A 16,117-nucleotide genomic window follows, 5' to 3' on the forward strand; every position below is an offset into this window, starting at 1 on the left:
TTTATTTTTAATAATTATTTTTTATTTTAATAACTTTATTTTATTTTATTTTTTCTTTCTTTCTTTCATTTTTTCTCCCTTTTCTTCTGAGCTATGTGACTGACAGGGTCTTGTTGCTCTGGCTGGGTGTCAGGACTGTGCCTCTGAGGTGGGAGAGCCAAGTTCAGGACATTGGTCCACCAGAGACCTCCCGGCTCCATGTAATATCAAATGGTGAAAGCCCTCCCAGAGATTACAAGAAAATTATAAGACACTGATGAAAGAAATGAAAGATGATACAAACAGGTGGAGAGATATACCGTGTTCTTGGATTGGAAGAATCAACATTGTGAAAATGACTATACTACCCAAAGCAATCTACAGATTCAATGCAATCCCTATCAAACTACCACTGGTATTTTTAAGAAAACTAGTACATAAAATTTCACAATTTGTATGGAAACACAAAAGACCCTGAATAGCCAAAGCAATCTTGAGAAAGAAAAACGGAGCGGGAGGAATCCGGTTCCCTGACTTCAGACTATATGACAAAGCTACAGTAATCAAGACAGTATGGTACTGGCACAAAAACAGAAATATAGATCAATGGAACAGGATAGAAAGCCCAGAGATAAACCCACGCACATATGGTCACCTTATCTTTGATAAAGGAGGCAAGAATATACAATGGAGAAAAGACAGCCTCTTCAATAAGTGGTGCTGGGAAAACTGGACAGCTACATGTAAAAGAATGAAATTAGAACACTCCCTAACACCACACACAAGAATAAACACAAAATGGGTTAAAGACCTAAATGTAAGGCCAGACACATATGGTCACCTTATCTTTGATAAAGGAGGGAAGGATATACAGTGGAGAAAAGACAGCCTCTTCAATAAGTGGTGCTGGGAAAACTGGACAGCTACATGTAAAAGTATGAAATTAGAACACTCCCTAACACCACACACAAAAATAAACTCAAAATGGATTAAAGACCTAAATGTAAGGCCACACACTATCAAACTTGCACTGTTGGCGGGAATGTAAATTGATACAGCCACTATGGAGAAGTGTATGGAGGTTCCTTAAAAAACTAAAAATAGAACTACCATACAACCCCGCAATGCCACTACTGGGCATATTCCCTGAGAAAACCATAATTCAAAAAGAGTCATGTACCACAATGTTCATTGCAACACTATTTACAATAGCCAGGACACAGAAGCAACCTAAGTGTCCATCGACAGATGAATGGATAAAGAAGATGTGGCACATATATACAATGGAATAGTACTCAGCCATAAAAGGAAATGAAATTGAGTTATTTATAGTGAGGTGGATGGACCTAGTGACTGTCATACAGAGTGAAGTAAGTCAGAAAGAAAAAAACATATACCGTATGCTAACACATGTATATGGAGTCTAAAAAAAAATGGTTATGAAGAACCTAGGGGCAGGACAGGAATAAATATGCAGATGTAGAGAATGGACTTTAGGACACAGGGAGGGGGAAGGGCAAGCTGGGACGAAGTGAGAGACTGGCGTGGACTTATATATACTACCAAATGTAAAATAGCTAGTGGGAAGCAGCCGCATAGCGCAGGGAGAGCAGCTCGGTGCTTTGTGACCACCTAGAGGGGTGAGATAGGGAGGGTGGGAGGGAGTCACAAGAGGGAGGAGATATGGGGACAAATGTATATGTACAGCTGATTCACTATTTTGTAAAGCAGAAACTAACACACCATTGTAAAGCAATTATACTCCAATAAAGATGTTTAAAAAGAAAAAGAAAAGGAGGACATTTTTGGAAAACTGCTTTTGGACTCTTATGTTTAAAAGATTAAGCCCCTGAGGTTGTTTTCTTTCTTGGATATGTTTTCTCTTAAATTTTTTAGTAGCATTTTAATGACTACTGACTATTTCCAATACTGGCTTTAGAAACCAATTTCTTTGGCTGTATGCCATGCATAATGGATACCTAGGCTTCCTACAACATTCAGAATTATTGGCTGTTTCCTTTTTTGAGTGGTTTATAATAAATTAATATTAATGTTTTTAGGTAAACCTTCTATCTTCTTCTCTATTGTCAGCTCCTTACCTCTTAGTTAAATTTGAAAAAAAAAAAATATATATATATATATATATGTTTGAAATGTTTTCTCTCTTACCAAATCATAGCTCTGTTTTCTTTCTTCATCTAGTTTTGAGTAGGAATCAATATTGAAAGCAAGGAGTTGCTTTTACTTTGTGGCCAGCATTAAATTGTCACACAACTATCCAATAGATTGATTTTGCAAGATTAATAGAATTCTTTAAAATGCTAAGATTATGTAGGTAATCAGCACATTATGTCCATATATTCTTTACTTTATACACTTGTTCTTAATTACTAAATTGAAGATAAAAATGTTAGTATGTTAGAGGAACTAGTAGGTCACTGTAGAGTAATGCCTGGGTAAAGGAATCAGTTTTAGAAAGCAACATATACATGTTGAACGTAATTTAAATATCTTTTGAAACGTGTTGGATCAAGATACACATCTCTCAGAAGCATGTGACTTTGTCAGTCTCTTGTTTCCTTCGATAAACAGAATTATTATGCTTGTAATTGGCCAGGATACTCAAGCTTTGTTCCATGGTACCATATGTGTTTTTGAAAATACTACTTACGTTCATAAAATGCATTTGCAATTTATAGCTATTTACTTTTAGAATTCCTTCCACTTACTTTTGTCTCTGTGGTTCCTCAGGAGAGTGGAGTATTTTTAAACAGCATTATTTCCACTGGGCTACAGCTGAAATACGATATTTGTTTCTTGTAGCATTGCTGATACTGCATATTTGGAATATTAAATAAATAGACTTTTCAAAAGACCTAATTAAATCATTACTCTTGGCTACACATTTTCAGACATTCACTAGAACGACTAATGCACCACATCAGCTGATTTTGAAAGTGAAAAAGATGGTTTATTGACATAGTCTGATGCCTTTGCTTCTGTTCAGAAGAATTACCATAAGTTTAGGAGTATTCATTATTATAGTCATTTTGCAGACAGGACATTTCTAAATTTCAAACCATTTTTACAATAGCTTGAAATGTTTTTGTATCTTGGCTTTCCCCTAGTTTCCAAATTCCATTTTAATAGGTCAGAATTGAGTGTAGCTGTGTTTCCCTGTACTGTTTTACCAGAATAATCGAATTCCTTGTGAAATAGAACAAATGGTACCGAATGTGGTCAGATTAGAAGTCTAAAATTCTTATTGAATGTTTTTGTTAAACCATACAATTACGATAAATACATTAGACACTGTGTGTACACCTGAATATACAAGATAAATGTGCATAGTATGTTAAACCTAGCTGTTCCATTACTAAATTAAAATGTTCTTTGAGGCATTCACGTTACTAAATTTTAAGATTGGCTTAAGGAATGCAGTACAAATATAGCAAATGCCACTTAACGTAAATTTTGAAAGAGTATTTTTCGACTGTTAGAAATCATCCCCTTATGTGTTTGGTCATGAAGATAAAATATATTTAATCTGTGATGGAAAAGATGTATGGAAACTTCAGCTGCTGAAATTTCCCAGCATGTCAGCTTTATAGTCTAAACACCCTAAATTTATGTTCTTCCTAATATCTTCTGGAGAGTTCTTAGCCTGTATATTTTAATAAATACCTTGCTATAGCTTAATATGGTAAAAAAGTATATTTGTTTTATGTGAGTATATTTAAATCAAAAAGCAATTTTTGAAGTTGACAATTCCAACACTACTTTTACCTCAGTGTCAAGACTCAATACTACATATTAACAGGAAATCAGAAAATATTTTCCCTGGGATATATAGCGACTCTAATCAAATTTTTACTTAAATTATTTATTTGCAAACAACTCAGTCATCAAATACATTTAACTTGTATTCCTTTTATAAGAAAATAATTAAAATAGGACTAAAAGTAACAATTAGCATTGTCATACGCTTAAAGCTTCTCAAGGATTGTTCTAGGTCCTTTACACGTATAAGCGCCTTTAATCCTCAGAGCAGCCCTATGTGGCAGGTATTACTACCAACCCGATTGTCCAGGTAAGGAAACATTGGCTCAAAGAGGTTAGGTAGTGGCCCAATGACACACAATTAATAAGTATTAGGGCAAATATTCAAGCCCCAAACTATGACCCCAGAGCATCAGATCGCAACCAGTACAGTGTATAATATTTAACTCAATATTTCAATTATAATATACATATAAGTAAACATATCTAGATCAAACTGCTCATAATTGCAACAATATATAGGTAAGTTTATAAGATATTTTAAAATACTGTAAAGTTAGCATCCCGCATCATCAAATCCAGATGGGTGCTTAATTTTTTAAAATTAATTTTTATTTGAGTACACTTGCTTTACAATGTTGTGTTAGTTTCTGCTGTACAGCAAAGTGAATCTGCTTAGGACACAGGGAGGGGGAAGGGCAAGCTGGGACGAAGTGAGAGACTGGCGTGGACTTATATATACTACCAAATGTAAAATAGCTAGTGGGAAGCAGCCGCATAGCGCAGGGAGAGCAGCTCGGTGCTTTGTGACCACCTAGAGGGGTGAGATAGGGAGGGTGGGAGGGAGTCACAAGAGGGAGGAGATATGGGGACAAATGTATATGTACAGCTGATTCACTATTTTGTAAAGCAGAAACTAACACACCATTGTAAAGCAATTATACTCCAATAAAGATGTTTAAAAAGAAAAAGAAAAGGAGGACATTTTTGGAAAACTGCTTTTGGACTCTTATGTTTAAAAGATTAAGCCCCTGAGGTTGTTTTCTTTCTTGGATATGTTTTCTCTTAAATTTTTTAGTAGCATTTTAATGACTACTGACTATTTCCAATACTGGCTTTAGAAACCAATTTCTTTGGCTGTATGCCATGCATAATGGATACCTAGGCTTCCTACAACATTCAGAATTATTGGCTGTTTCCTTTTTTGAGTGGTTTATAATAAATTAATATTAATGTTTTTAGGTAAACCTTCTATCTTCTTCTCTATTGTCAGCTCCTTACCTCTTAGTTAAATTTGAAAAAAAAAATATATATATATATATATATATGTTTGAAATGTTTTCTCTCTTACCAAATCATAGCTCTGTTTTCTTTCTTCATCTAGTTTTGAGTAGGAATCAATATTGAAAGCAAGGAGTTGCTTTTACTTTGTGGCCAGCATTAAATTGTCACACAACTATCCAATAGATTGATTTTGCAAGATTAATAGAATTCTTTAAAATGCTAAGATTATGTAGGTAATCAGCACATTATGTCCATATATTCTTTACTTTATACACTTGTTCTTAATTACTAAATTGAAGATAAAAATGTTAGTATGTTAGAGGAACTAGTAGGTCACTGTAGAGTAATGCCTGGGTAAAGGAATCAGTTTTAGAAAGCAACATATACATGTTGAACGTAATTTAAATATCTTTTGAAACGTGTTGGATCAAGATACACATCTCTCAGAAGCATGTGACTTTGTCAGTCTCTTGTTTCCTTCGATAAACAGAATTATTATGCTTGTAATTGGCCAGGATACTCAAGCTTTGTTCCATGGTACCATATGTGTTTTTGAAAATACTACTTACGTTCATAAAATGCATTTGCAATTTATAGCTATTTACTTTTAGAATTCCTTCCACTTACTTTTGTCTCTGTGGTTCCTCAGGAGAGTGGAGTATTTTTAAACAGCATTATTTCCACTGGGCTACAGCTGAAATACGATATTTGTTTCTTGTAGCATTGCTGATACTGCATATTTGGAATATTAAATAAATAGACTTTTCAAAAGACCTAATTAAATCATTACTCTTGGCTACACATTTTCAGACATTCACTAGAACGACTAATGCACCACATCAGCTGATTTTGAAAGTGAAAAAGATGGTTTATTGACATAGTCTGATGCCTTTGCTTCTGTTCAGAAGAATTACCATAAGTTTAGGAGTATTCATTATTATAGTCATTTTGCAGACAGGACATTTCTAAATTTCAAACCATTTTTACAATAGCTTGAAATGTTTTTGTATCTTGGCTTTCCCCTAGTTTCCAAATTCCATTTTAATAGGTCAGAATTGAGTGTAGCTGTGTTTCCCTGTACTGTTTTACCAGAATAATCGAATTCCTTGTGAAATAGAACAAATGGTACCGAATGTGGTCAGATTAGAAGTCTAAAATTCTTATTGAATGTTTTTGTTAAACCATACAATTACGATAAATACATTAGACACTGTGTGTACACCTGAATATACAAGATAAATGTGCATAGTATGTTAAACCTAGCTGTTCCATTACTAAATTAAAATGTTCTTTGAGGCATTCACGTTACTAAATTTTAAGATTGGCTTAAGGAATGCAGTACAAATATAGCAAATGCCACTTAACGTAAATTTTGAAAGAGTATTTTTCGACTGTTAGAAATCATCCCCTTATGTGTTTGGTCATGAAGATAAAATATATTTAATCTGTGATGGAAAAGATGTATGGAAACTTCAGCTGCTGAAATTTCCCAGCATGTCAGCTTTATAGTCTAAACACCCTAAATTTATGTTCTTCCTAATATCTTCTGGAGAGTTCTTAGCCTGTATATTTTAATAAATACCTTGCTATAGCTTAATATGGTAAAAAAGTATATTTGTTTTATGTGAGTATATTTAAATCAAAAAGCAATTTTTGAAGTTGACAATTCCAACACTACTTTTACCTCAGTGTCAAGACTCAATACTACATATTAACAGGAAATCAGAAAATATTTTCCCTGGGATATATAGCGACTCTAATCAAATTTTTACTTAAATTATTTATTTGCAAACAACTCAGTCATCAAATACATTTAACTTGTATTCCTTTTATAAGAAAATAATTAAAATAGGACTAAAAGTAACAATTAGCATTGTCATACGCTTAAAGCTTCTCAAGGATTGTTCTAGGTCCTTTACACGTATAAGCGCCTTTAATCCTCAGAGCAGCCCTATGTGGCAGGTATTACTACCAACCCGATTGTCCAGGTAAGGAAACATTGGCTCAAAGAGGTTAGGTAGTGGCCCAATGACACACAATTAATAAGTATTAGGGCAAATATTCAAGCCCCAAACTATGACCCCAGAGCATCAGATCGCAACCAGTACAGTGTATAATATTTAACTCAATATTTCAATTATAATATACATATAAGTAAACATATCTAGATCAAACTGCTCATAATTGCAACAATATATAGGTAAGTTTATAAGATATTTTAAAATACTGTAAAGTTAGCATCCCGCATCATCAAATCCAGATGGGTGCTTAATTTTTTAAAATTAATTTTTATTTGAGTACACTTGCTTTACAATGTTGTGTTAGTTTCTGCTGTACAGCAAAGTGAATCTGCTATACATATACATATACCCCCTCTTTTTTGGATTTCCTTCGCATTTAGGTTACCACAGAGCACTGAGTTCCCTGAGCTATACAGTAGATTCTCATTAGAAAAACATGGAACACTTCACGAATTTGTGTGTCATCCTTGCGCAGGGGCCATGCTAATCTCCTCTGTGTCGTTCCAATTTTAGTATATGTGCTGCCAAAGCGAGCACAGGGTGCTTTAATTTTAATTTCCCTTAATTTCTTTTTTTTTTACTCTGCTAAAATCTGTTCTTTCTTGAAACCTTCCCTTTAATCTCTGTGGCAGGCTGTCCTCTGGGTCTCCTAGGTCCCTCCCCCTCTTCCTCCCTTAGTCCCTGCCCCTTTTTCCCACTCTCTAAACGTAGTATTCAATCTTTATGCTGCTGTTCCTTTCTTGATCTATTGTAATTTCAATCCTCAACAAATCTTGTGGCCTCAACTGTGACCTACATGTATTGACCTTCAGATAGTTTTATGAAACCCCTTTTCAGATCTCTGACCACACAACCATTTCTATGGTTATGCCCATTGCCACGTAACCATTTCTATGAAACTATCCTTCAATTGCTTCACATACTATACATAAAATTATAAAATGTCACTGCATACTTTCTCCTGCGTCAAAGCAGATCCTATCCTGAGATGTCTTCAGCAAGAGTATTCTCCTAATTCACAGCCAAAGTAATTTGAAATTAAATTGTTTTCCTTCTGTTTCACTTTTACACCCATTGCCTAGGGTTGTTAAAAGAAAGAAATGAGACTGAGGGAAGTAAGTCAGACACAGAAAAAAAAAATCATATTTTTTATATTTGGAAACTAAAAAAAGGGTACAAATGAACTTACTTACAAAACAGAAGTAGAGTCACAGATGTAGAAAACAAACTTATGGTTACCAGGGGATAAGGGCAGGGGGGAGGGATAAACTGGGAGTTTGGGATTGACATATACACATTACTATACATAAAATAGATAAGTAATAAGAACCTACTGTACAGCACAGGAAACTCTACTCAATATTCTGTAATGGCCTATATGAGAAAAGAATCTAAAAAAAGAGTGGAGTTATATATATATATATATATATATATATATATATATATAAAACGGATTCACTTTACTGTACACCTGAAACTAACACAACACTGTAAATCAACTGCAATTTAAAAAAAAAAGAAAGAAATGAGAATATAGGGGAATGTTGAACAAATGAGAGATATTGTTATTGTTACTTCTGTATCCAATAACCTATCAGATCTTACTAATTTGTCCTGTGTATTATGTTTGGTACATAATAATTGAGAGTCTCATTTCTAGAGCAAGATAGCCAGGGTTCATATTTCTTTGTCTCAGTTTCTTTATCATCAAAATTGGGATAATAATAGTACTTACCCAACTGGATTACCTTTAAGTATCTAAACAATTAGTGCCCCTGAAGTGATGTGCTCAGAGCAGTGCTTAGCACTTAATAAACACTTAATAAATGTTCTATTTTTCTCAACTTTTCCATTCCTTCTGCCAAATTCCTAGTTCATACCTCAGATTTTGAGTGCTACAGCTCTAAGATCTGAGAGAAAACAGGAATGGATCCCTGCTTTCATTTTACAGAACAGGGACTTGGAACCAGAAAATAATACAGATTGTATAGAGTTTCATCTTGAGGAAATAAAGCCCCAGTCTCTTGGGGCCAAACTTTATTCACTATCTCCCTTCTCTGGCCTCTCCTCATTCTGGTCCATCCTACACTATCGAGAGCCTTAAAAGATTGTTTTCAATTAAAACAAGATTAGTGGTTTCTTGGCCATACAATTCAATGTGTGTTACAACTGAGATTCTCCAACATATACCCATAATCTAATACTTTAGCTTGATTTTTCTTCTTTTATTTTAGATTTAAACTCTCCACACTACCAAATTGGTCAAAATAATCCCTGTCTTTGGTTCTTACAGTGCTTATTGCAAGCCTCCATTTAGTGCTTGATTTGTTTAATACCTTTTCATTTTGAACCAGAAGGAACATGAGCTCAGAGTCAGGCAGACTAGGGTTTGAAATCCACACTCACACTTACAGCGTGCCTCTGCATAAGTTAACTAGCATCTCGGAACCCCGTGTCTTCATTTGAGAAATAGTATCTCACAGAGCTGTGAATTGAAGTGAGATAATGCATACTTAGTGCTGTCACTAGGCCTGGCACAGAGCAAGCCATTAGCAAACCTCTGGTTATGTGGTTAATAGTATTAGCATCATTCGTATTCTCCGTGTGTATATTTTAAGAATTAAAAAACATATAAATACTGAAGGTTGAGATTTGTTGTGTTATTTAATGGAGTGAATGATATATATAAATACTGAAGGTTGAGATTCATTGTGTTATATAAATACTGAAATATACATATAAATACTGAAGGTTGAGATTTGTGGTTATTTAATGGAGTGAATGGTGAAAGACTATGTAATATACTACTCTGGCTTGTTACCTTTTGAAATCTTAGTATCATGTGAAATTAAGCCCCAAAGCTTCACTTTGTCAAATACGTATTCAGCACAAGGAGTGGTACTCTTAGTGTTCTATTTCTAGCAGTTCAGATACTCATCTTTTTTTCCTAGGGTGCAAATGCTCTTGTCACATACACAATCATTAGTGGAGCCGATGACAGTTTCCGAATTGACCCTGAATCTGGAGATCTGATAGCTACCAAGAGGTTGGACAGGGAACGCCGTTCCAAATATTCCTTGCTGGTTCGTGCAGATGATGGTCTTCAGTCCTCAGATATGAGAATAAATATCACTGTCAGCGATGTGAATGACCACACACCCAAGTTCTCCAGGCCTGTGTACTCTTTTGACATCCCAGAAGACACTACCCCAGGTAGGTGGCATGCCCATAAGTGTATTGGCAAGGATCACCTTTGACTACAATTATGGACTATTTTTTGGCTACTCTTAAATTGTGACTAGTTTCTACCATATGCTGCTAGGTATAAATGCTGGATTTTGAAATATTTTAATTAACCACCTTCACTACAATTCCCAAACAAATTTCTAGACTTTTGAGAGCAAATGAAGTTAGCCAATCATCTGATTACTAATTACAGATATTTCTGTTTCTGAAAGTTTTTGTGACACGTATTGTGGATTTTTCTGGCAACCATAGTTTTGATAACATTTTTCCACTTTAAAAATGTCTGATGTTCGCTTTGTTATAAAGCGGAAACTAACATACCATCGTAAAGCAATTATACTCCAATAAAGATTTAAAAAAAAAAGTCTGATGTGATTATGTTGCTGTGCATAGAAAGAGCAAAGAAAAGCACATGAAAACCTGTCAATACTGGTTCTAACAGTTACTAGCTGTGTGAACCAGGGCAGTGTATTCATTTCTCTTAGCTTCAGTTTCTTCTTCTGTATATGGAAACAATTCCTGTTAGAATTAGGGTAAAACATATATGAGTTTGCTAACATGGGGTTTGAGGGTTCGCAGGTGCTCAATAAATGTTCGTAAAATAGGAATCCTGAATTCCCACCTTGTCTATTTGAACATATTATGCTGTGACTGTTGAGTTTGCGTACCCAAAATCCATGTAATTGGTGTGGGTATGCTTCCTTCCCACTATCGGAACTTCTTATCTAAAACTGAAATTGTATTCTGAATTACACTTGGAGTGAGTTTGGAATAAGGCATATGTTGTGGAAACTCATTTGACAGAGGAGTGAAACATTTATAGAAGCCTACTTCTCACTACAGTCCCCAAGATGAGTTATGCATGTCCTTCATGTAATTACATTTCTTTCTCGCCTTAATTCTAGCAATGGTCATGATACTGACCAGGGTTCATGGCCTTCCCCAATCAATAGAAATTGACTGGAGGCCGGACAAGAAATTCAGGCTAGGCTTTACTGGGGCCCCTGCCGCCACAGGAAGGAGCAAAAAACAAGTAACGGGTTCCCTTGCTAGCTCAGCAAGCTGGTCCTTATGTGGGGTCAGGGTAGGGGTGTGCCCAGGGGTCGGGCCAGAGGTGTGGCTTAGGTGTTCTGCCCACCTGTTTGTGGTGCTGAGTGCAGGGGGCATGCGCAGTACCCTGCTTTTGCTCCCAACACCCAGTTTTTGCTCCTGGCTCTTCAGAAGTGGCAGTTGGATTTTTTGGTCTTTTTTTAATCTCTTGGTCCAGAATTTGCCCCAACGGGGCATGCAAACAGTTATTTTTAGTCCCATATAGTTTCTCTGTATTTGTTTTGCTTGAGGAGATGTGTGTGCAGGTGTAAGCACTGCAGCAAAGGGCCCCAGGTCCCAGCCCGTCTCGGTCATATGAGCTGTCAAGTGGTATCCCCTCAGCATAAGTTTGTATTATTGCTTTTGGAATCCCCAGATCCTGACACTAGCAATGGGCCCCAATATATGCTCATTGAATTCATCAATATGTTTATGAATTGGTAGTGCCAGGTAGAAGAATAACGTCCGAAGTAGGGTTCATTCCCCAGAACATTTACACTGCAACATAAGATCTACTGGATATCTAATATGCTATACATTTTGATACTGTTTGGGAATGTGGGTATCGGTGTTAATGTAGAAGTCTACAGAATGTTGTGTTCATTATATTTTCGTAGTAATTCTCTAGTTAAAATACTTTACTGTAGAAATAAAGTTTTTGATATCATAAGTATTCTCTTAGCAATACCCCGTCCCGCTAACTGTAGGCTCTTATTTTTTCTGATAGGTTCTTTGGTAGCAGCTATTTTAGCTACAGATGATGACTCTGGTGTGAATGGAGAAATTACATATATTGTAAATGAAGACTATGAAGATGGCACATTTTTCCTGAATCCAGTTACCGGAGTCTTTAATTTGACTCGAATATTAGATTATGAAGCACAGCAATATTATATTCTCACTGTTCGAGCTGAAGATGGTGGGGGACAATTTACTACCATTAGGGTTTATTTCAATATACTAGATGTAAATGATAACCCACCCATTTTCAGCTTGGATTCATACAGCACATCTCTGATGGAGAATCTACCTCCAGGATCTACTGTTCTTGTGTTTAATGTTACTGACGCAGATGATGGTATGTACTTTATTTCATATACTTGAACTTTATTAAAAAAATATCATCAGCTGTATCTCGTATTTCTTTACTGTGTGCAGCTGTCACCAAATTGCATTTTGTAAGTATAGGTCCAAAGTTGAGGGCTATATTATAATTTAACTATAGAGGATGCAAAGGTAAAGTATTTTATTAGTTAATTTCTTACCTATAACAGTTACACAGCGTGCATTATCATCTTATAAGCTTTTTAAACTTTATCTGTCTTTTTCTCTCCCTAACTGTATCACACTATTGAAGGTTGGCAATGTCGAAGGCCTAAAACAGCTTTTTGGTAGGTTTATGTCAGATAAATAACTATCTGCTTACATATATTCTTGTAACATGAAAAGGATAAAATATGGATGCAAAAGGAAAACCAAAGTCTCAAAAAGTACTTAAGAATGCCTGATTAGTCTTATATTTCTGACTGAAAATTGCTCAGAGTATTTCAGCAAGCTTTCATGCTTTGTCGCAAAGGACAGTCTCAGATCTCTTTAATTTATGCTCTATAATCCAGTTGAGATTTTACATTAAATCTAGACTTTACAATGTTTGATTTTTGCTTGATTTTTATTTATTTATTTGAAAAACTTCATTTTAAAATAGGACTCCCTTGGTCTTTCTTCTAAGACTAACTTGTATATACAAATATCAGGTAATAGAGGCTCAGAGATAACATTGTATAGATTATCAGTCTTTAACTAAACGGTTTGGAAAGTTAATACCTTGTTTTCCCTTCCACTGGATGCAGCTAAATGTTCATTCAGTTGAGAAAACAAGGGACATTATTTTAAGAGGAAATGGGTCTCTAGCCCGAGGATATGCCTTGTGACATAGGCATATCAACCTTAATTTAGAATTTCCTGGTTCTTGCTGACTTAAATGATTTATGTAATCTCAGCGTACCATTCTATCTCAACATTCTGCTCTATACTTAGTTTCCTTTCAGGAGTGTCCAGAATTGCCACTTAGAAAGATATGAGAGGCAAAGAGCACAGTATTTTAATTCATGAGAATGCTTTCTTTAGAATTCATTAAGTACATTTTGAAGTTTTCCCCTCTTATTTAAGCACAGCTAATATTGGACACATAAAATATACCTAAAATAGAAGTGCCTGTAATGTTAGTTCTAGAAATTGCTAATAATATTAGTAACAATAACCGACAATTGTCAAATACAGGTTGTCCCTTGGTGTCTGCAGGGGATTGGTTCCAGGACCCCTACTGGTACCAAGATCCAAGATGCTCTAATCCTTTATGTAAAATGGTGTAGTATCTGCATATAATCTATGCACATCCTCCCCTATAGATTACTAGATTAGTTATAATACCTAATACAATATAAATGCTACGTAAATAGTTGCCAGTGCATGGAAAATTCAAGTTTTGCTTTTTGGAAATTTTTGGAATCTTTCTTTCCCAAATATTTTTGATCCATGGTGGTTGAATCTGTGGATGGGGAACCAGCAAATAAGATGGGCCACCTGGCCTTAGTATGTACCCAGTCCTGGCCTAAGAACATTGCTCAGTCTATTTCGTGTACATCAGCCCAGCTCTGTAATTGTCTACCATTAGGCTTTATACACAACTGAGGTTAATCTTTATTTTGGATGTTGATTTCTCTATTATTATTGACATAAACTTAATTAATTTACCTGATCTCTGGATATGAACTTTTTTTATTGGTTCCAACTTTTCTGTAGTGAAGAATTATCTGCCAGGTTTCATTGTGACTTATTTATTATGTATTAGAGAGAGTCCATTGTATCATAGGATTGTGTGCAGCTCTAAAGTAAATTTCATTTATCCTCACACCTTGATTGTAGGGAACTGGGAAAATAGCAAATAAGACACTTTTTTTGTGAAAGCTGCTGGAATAATCCATGCAAGCATATGCACAGAAATGTGTTAACCATTGACTTCAAGTTACTTTTTTATGGATTTTTTTTTGCCTTTAATTGTGTTAGGTAAAAGTTTCAAGCTACATTTTTCCATTGTTTTAGTTTAGAATACTTTTATCAGTGTAATTTCCTGTACTTTGACCTAAAATATAGGACACAGTTTCTAATCTCTCTGAATTACAAGGATCATGATAAGACTGTACAAGGGTAACCTTTGTTTAAAACTGCCAACTCAGTTATACTAAATAGTTCTCAACATATTTCACAAACAATATTATTTAGATTTTTCTAATTAGAAAATTCATTTTAATCTCCAGTTAAGAGTTTTCAGATGAGAGAACATTGTCATCTTAAATGAAGACATTTTATATGGAAATAAATTTAACATTTTCTGTTACTTATATCTAAATTCTCTAATTTTAACCTAAAATTTTAGATTACATACCATTTAATAAGAATAAAGCAAATATTTTACTGTGTTCACAAGATAAGTAGCACATGTATTAATCTCAAGGCTTTCATGCATACAGTTAAGAAAGTATTATATTGAGGCCAAGTATTATAAAATGGAAGTTTCATGGAAATATTCTGGCTTTGATAAGTATTACATTATCCTAGAAATAAATTCATAAACTCTTCAAAATATTGGGGAGTTGTAGAGTCATAAAGCAATTGTAATTATTGCTGAATAAATTTATTGCTGAATAAATATGCTTGGTACACAATGCAGATCATTTTACCTATAAATGGGTTTCATATTCCAGTAACCTGATGACCTTGTTGGAACTGCTTCATAAAAGTGAATGCTATTTGCAAGAGTTCCATGTGTTACAGCTCTATGATAAGTTGACAAATACTAGTTCATCATAGAAATAATTAGACATCATTTATGGATTGTGAATAAATATGCACATTTCATAGCAGAGCTACATACCTTTAGTTACATGCTATATTTCCTGGAACTAAATTATTCTTAAGATTGAAACAAAAATCAACCAGAAAAAAACACAAACCCTAACACAACCACACACACAAAAAATATCTGCCAGAAGGAAAGAAAGAGTCATGTAAATAAACTGCTTTCAGAACATTGAACACAAATGGTTAGAAATATGAACTTTTCTAAGCTTAAAAATCTGGTGCTATGAAGGCCCACTAAATTCAAGTCCCAACACATATGAATAAATTATAGAATGCTAAAATAATATATTTAGTGATTCATGATTGGGATATTTGATGCAAGGAGCAGAGAGAGAAGAATGGCCTGAGCTCTCTATTTTTCAGGATAGTACAAAGGTTCAGGGAGAATTTTGAGTTTCAATATGTCTACAGGTATTTTCTAGATGTAGAGCACATGCCCAGAGTCACTTAGACTTGACAGGAATGAAAAGTCCTTTTCTTTACAGTAAAGTCCATATAGATGGCTTCCATGGCCTGTAATTGCAACTGTAAGGTCTCAGTTCCTGAGATGAGAGCTGTTTCTTAGATGATACTGCAATATTTTGTGCAAAACTAGTTGTATTTCTATGTTTATTTTTTCAAAGATAATGATTGTTATCATCAGTTCATTTTTAATGTCATCACCTGATACATTTGTCATTATGAATTTGAATATAAAACCAAATTTTTCTTTTTTCATAATTCTAGCTAAAGTTTAATATTTATTACTTCCACCATCCACCTACTCCACTAAACGTTTTCCCTAAAAAGGAGGCTGT

The 16,117-nt window shown here is 34.7% G+C and overlaps 1 protein-coding gene and 1 non-coding gene across 2 annotated transcripts in view; one reads left to right on the top strand and one right to left on the bottom strand.

The window, feature by feature from the left end:
• Window positions 1–16,117, top strand: part of FAT4 (FAT atypical cadherin 4) — a 184,477-nt gene that overhangs the window by 80,368 nt on the left and 87,992 nt on the right. Inside the window, exons 3-4 of the mRNA XM_024119347.3 lie at window positions 10,016–10,277; window positions 12,127–12,477. Of these exons, the coding sequence (XP_023975115.1) occupies window positions 10,016–10,277; window positions 12,127–12,477 (613 nt within the window). The remainder of the gene's footprint in view (window positions 1–10,015; window positions 10,278–12,126; window positions 12,478–16,117) is intronic.
• On the bottom strand, window positions 7,495–7,601 carry LOC112063789 (U6 spliceosomal RNA). Its single transcript, XR_002891176.1, has one exon. It is a non-coding gene; the product is annotated as a U6 spliceosomal RNA (small nuclear RNA).

This window comes from Physeter macrocephalus, chromosome 7 (genome assembly GCF_002837175.3).
Source record: "Physeter macrocephalus isolate SW-GA chromosome 7, ASM283717v5, whole genome shotgun sequence".
Lineage (NCBI taxonomy): Eukaryota > Metazoa > Chordata > Mammalia > Artiodactyla > Physeteridae > Physeter > Physeter macrocephalus.